The sequence below is a fragment of the Octodon degus genome, unplaced genomic scaffold, assembly GCF_000260255.1.
Source record: "Octodon degus isolate 3935 unplaced genomic scaffold, OctDeg1.0 scaffold00006, whole genome shotgun sequence".
NCBI classification, from domain to species: domain Eukaryota; kingdom Metazoa; phylum Chordata; class Mammalia; order Rodentia; family Octodontidae; genus Octodon; species Octodon degus.
The window spans coordinates 32,816,024-32,820,558 of NW_004524582.1; the positions used below are offsets into that span (position 1 = coordinate 32,816,024).

The following is a 4,535-nucleotide window of genomic DNA, read 5'->3' on the forward strand; positions in this document are numbered from 1 at the left end:
AAAAAAAATCCAGGCTCTTGATTTTGTATAACATTAAAACATTAAAATAGTTCTGTTTTGAGGAACAGCTGCAAGCCAGCTCCTGTCCGTGCTCACCAAATGCTCTTGTAATGACTTCCAGGTAAAGCAGAAAAGACTCTCACTATCTCTCCAAGAGCCTTGTTGGTGTCCTCCAAAGGCCACACCTTCCTGGCAGCAGGTATGCGCAAGCTCACTTTTATGCATTTCCATGCAGCTCAAAATATTGACAACTGGAATAACTCAAGGGCTCTTATATAGCTCATTCTTCCAAATAAATCCTAAGGCAAATATTTATATGCAACAAAGTTTTCTTACACACAATTAATAGCAGGTCTTTGGCTCTGAGGTCCCCTTCCTTTGCCATGGTTAGATCCCACACACCCTGCCAGGCCCCTTCAGTATGTCCCTCTCCACCTTGACCCTCCTCCCTGATCTCTCCCCTTGCTTACTCACTGGCCTTACCTAATAATTTATTCCAATTCTGTCTCCTGCTTCTAGAATTTAAGCTCCATGGGGAAAGAGAATTTTGTCTTTTGTTCCATAACACATCCCATGCACAGAGCCTGGCTTCTCAAATTCCTAAAGTTGTGGTGTGTAGAATGAGTGAATGCACAAATCAGTGCACACCACCCACCCTGGAGGTGGTGTTAGTCTCAAGGAGGCAAAGCCAGTGGCTGTTCCCCAAGGCTGGAGGAGCCCACACAAGAGAGTGGAGGGCGCCTGCGCTTGGGCTGGGGCAGTGCAGCAGCAAGCGGTGGTGAGATTGCATTAACACAGAGCTGTCTGACAGACTTTTCACAGATCGAATTGCGCATTCTTGCACATTTATCTGGGGATCCAGAACTTCTGAAGTTATTCCAGGAATCTGAAAGAGATGATGTATTTTCTACATTGACTTCGCAATGGTAAGATAATAAGCCACAATGTTGTCAGATCTGCAGGAATGCTAACATGATGTTACAAGCCCCAAGTTATCCCAAGATTGTTTTCATGTAAAAGATATTAAATTTTTCTCTAGTAGTTAATCATTTTGAAAAGAAGGGCAGAGAGCTTGATGCCAAGAGTTCCCTAATTTCAAGGGGACTGATGGCATTTCACCATTGACGAGGGACAGGGTGGGAATGCTAGAAGGTGAGTGCATGTCACACAGGATGAAGGGCCCAGGTGCTAGTCATATGAGCCGTTTGCCCCTGAGGGAGGGCAAATGCCACGTCCACACCCCCACCCACTCAGTGCTGGGCTGGGGCAGCAGCCCTGTGCAGGTAGCACTCTGCAGAGGTGGGAAGTCTGGGATGCAGCTCTGCCAAAGGAGATATGACTTTCTTTTCGCACAACTGTGGCTCTCCTCCTGGTAGAGGGCCTGCCAGGAGCTTCAGGCAGGTAGACAGGGCAGGTGCAGGATTCTGCTTCCCAGAGCCCTGTGTGGTGTCTTTCACTCCACTTTCCAGAGTTGTGCCACTCTGCTTTAGAAAGCTGACACAGCTGCGCTCTGAAGAGGAAGATCTGTTGACCTTGGGCCATCAGGGGCTCACCTGAGCCACACAAAGAATTTGCTGTGAGGAAGAAGAGGGCAGGGGTCAGCTGTCAGAAGGTCACTTGCCTCCGTGGGCAGCTGCACATGCCACCTGACACTTCTGTTTGGCCTCTCCCTTAGCTGCTCCTGTGGCCCCTTTCCTTCCCACCTCCTCTCCTGTCATTGGCTCACCCTTGGGAATCCCTGGAAACGGTGCCTCCAGGAAGACTTCCTTGGTCCACACAGGGCCCTGAGCTTGCTCTTTACACACTTGGGCCTGTTGCTGTCACTGCCTTCCTGCAGGCATCCAAGTCAGGTACTGGCTGCTCTCCAGCCTCAGTGTTGTCTACTCTCTAGCTGTCAGGGCTGGTTCTCTGCCCCTCCTGCCTCACTATGCTTTCTCTTGCCTTTGGGCTTGGGCTCTTTCCCTGATATCATCCGTGCAGCACATGTCCTCAGTGGCCCTCCCAGACCCAGTCCTGACCTCCTCGGTGCGGGTGCCACTGTCCAGCCCTATTCTTTTTTTTTTTTTTTGCGGAACCAGGGATTGAACTCAGGCCCTTTCACTTGCTAGGGAAGCACTTATTCCACTGAGCCATCTCCCTGGTCCTGTCCAGCCCTACTCTGAGCCCTGCTGTGCCCACCAAATCTGGGACTCACAAAGGATTTGTCAAATATGTGAATATATCCAGCAGAGTTCAGACTTCTTGGGCTCACCAAAAACGAGTCTACCACCATAAGACTCATTTCAATAATAAAATTTGGGAACTTATTTTTGTGTATAACTTATTTGGGAACTTATTTTTGTGTATTTACTTTTGTGTAAAATACAGGAGTGAAAACTTTATTATACTTATACTCTACACTGGACTGAAAAATGGATAGTTGTGGAAATTGTGTTTGATGGTGATAGCAAGGAAGTGGCAGAAACAAAGAATGATGAGAGCTCACCCACTAGAAGAGAACGGGGTACTGGATGCTCACAGCAAGGTGGTGCTGTGAGGAGCCAGTCCATCTCTCAAGCAGCAAGTCAGAATGCTGCTATCTGCCATCTCTAGGGGCTGCCTCTCCTTTGTCCCCATCCTCCATTCTTTTCCTCTGCTCTGCCCCTGACGCTCTGCAACACTGTCCTTTAACATCAGTGGCCTCCGTCCTGGCTAGAGTCCACTGTCAGACACAAGTTCCTCCCCTCTGAGCACTCTCAGATGCATATGTGGTCCTCACTGGCTCCACACATGTGCTCAGCCAGCCAGCCCTCCCTGATAGTGCCCTACCATACCCTTGCCATACACGGGGGTGCGCAGGATGTTATCTTTCCCTCACCTTCACGCTGAACTTCAAGAGTCCATCTGTGTCATCCTAGCACCTTCTGGTCACTCCACCAGGTTCTGAGGGATGGAGTGGTGGGTAGTGAAGAGGCTTGGGATCCGCTGGCCTCTGCTCGGCCCCACCAGTCTCCCAGTGCTCCTTGGCCTTCTCTCTGCCTGCTGGTCTCTACTCCTGTGTCTTCCCCACTACCACCTGCTCACCTCAAAGCCCAGATGCTGGAGAAAGTCAGGAAGTGGGGCCGTTAGGTGCCCAGAAACAAGTCATCCAACTCAAGAGGGGACCAGATGTCCGCAGTACTGAGTCTCAGCAGCTACTCCAGCCCTGCTGATTCCACACTTGTCCCCCTTCTCTCAGTCTTGAAAAGAGGATTTCCCTTCCATAAGGCTCCCAAACGCCCTCAACTCTGCCTGCTCTCCTCTGTATCTTCCTCCCGCCAGGACACAGCTCCTGTTTCAAAGGCAATAAGGGAACACTAGCAGCAACTTCATGAATCACAAACTACCAGGTAGCTAAAAACCTACCATAAATTCATCTGATTATTCCTGTAACTATTAAAGAAATTGAATAAACAACTTAAAACCTTCTGAGAAAGAAATCCCTAGGCCCAGATGGTATCACTGAAGAATTTTATTAAACATCTAAACAAAAATTGAAATCAGTTTTTTATAGCCTCTTTTTTTAATTTTTTAATTTTTTTAATTTTTTTTATTTTAGGGAAGGGTCTACAGGTTGTTCCAAGTCTCACTACTAAATCAAACTCATAGTGACCCACCTGTTAACAGTCTCCCAAGAGCTGGGATTACAGGTGTGCACCACCACGCCCAGTTTCAATCACCGTCTCAGTGTGCCCTGGGGGTGGGGTTGGCATGGCAGGCCCAGGGATTGAACCTGCTCTTGCTTGCAGTCACCTTAATCTGCTGAGCTATTTGCCCGGTCCTGTGCAGCCTCTTTAAAAACTAGAAAAGGGTCACTTACCAATTCATTCTATGAATTTATTCAGCGTGAACCCTGATGCTAAAAACCAAGTAGAGTCAAAAAAATAAAAGAAACTGCAGACCACTGCCACTCATAAACTTAAGTGCAAAAATCTTCTACAGAGTTTTAGTAAATCAAATCCAACAATATATAAAAAACTTATATACTATGTGTAAGCAAATCAGTGTACTCCATCATATAAAGCTGAAGAACAAAAACTACCATCAGGCTGATTGATGCAGACAAAGCATTTGACAAATTCCACACCAATTCATGATAAAAATAATTCTTACCAAGTTAGAAATAGTTGGGAAGAACCTCAATTTGATGAAGAACATATGTGTTAAAAAAAAAAAAAGAAAAACATCCAACTGCATAATTAATAGTGAAAAACAGAATGTTTTTCTCCTGGGACCAGGAATAGCTAATTAATATTGAGTATTAAAGTTGCAGCCACTCCAAAAGATAAGGAAAATAAGTGAATTGCATATACATTATAAAGGAAGAAATAAAACTGTCTTTATAGATAAGATGATTGTCAATGTAGAAAATACTGAAGAATCGTACAAGCAATATATGGAATTTTTGTTTTAAATCCTAAAACTAATAATGAATCCATCAAGACCCAAGATCAACACACAAAAAATTATCCCATCTCTATAAACTGACAATGAATGTGCAGAAAGTGAAATTTAAA

At 45.8% G+C, this 4,535-nt stretch overlaps 1 protein-coding gene across 3 annotated transcripts in view; it reads left to right on the forward strand.

Annotated features, from left to right (window-relative positions):
* Poln (DNA polymerase nu) overlaps positions 1-4,535 on the forward strand; it is a 157,313-nt gene that overhangs the window by 119,999 nt on the left and 32,779 nt on the right. For all 3 annotated transcript variants that reach the window (XM_004624614.2, XM_023700123.1, XM_023700129.1), the window contains 2 exons: positions 122-199; positions 812-926. In XM_004624614.2, the coding sequence (XP_004624671.1) occupies positions 122-199; positions 812-926 (193 nt within the window). The remainder of the gene's footprint in view (positions 1-121; positions 200-811; positions 927-4,535) is intronic.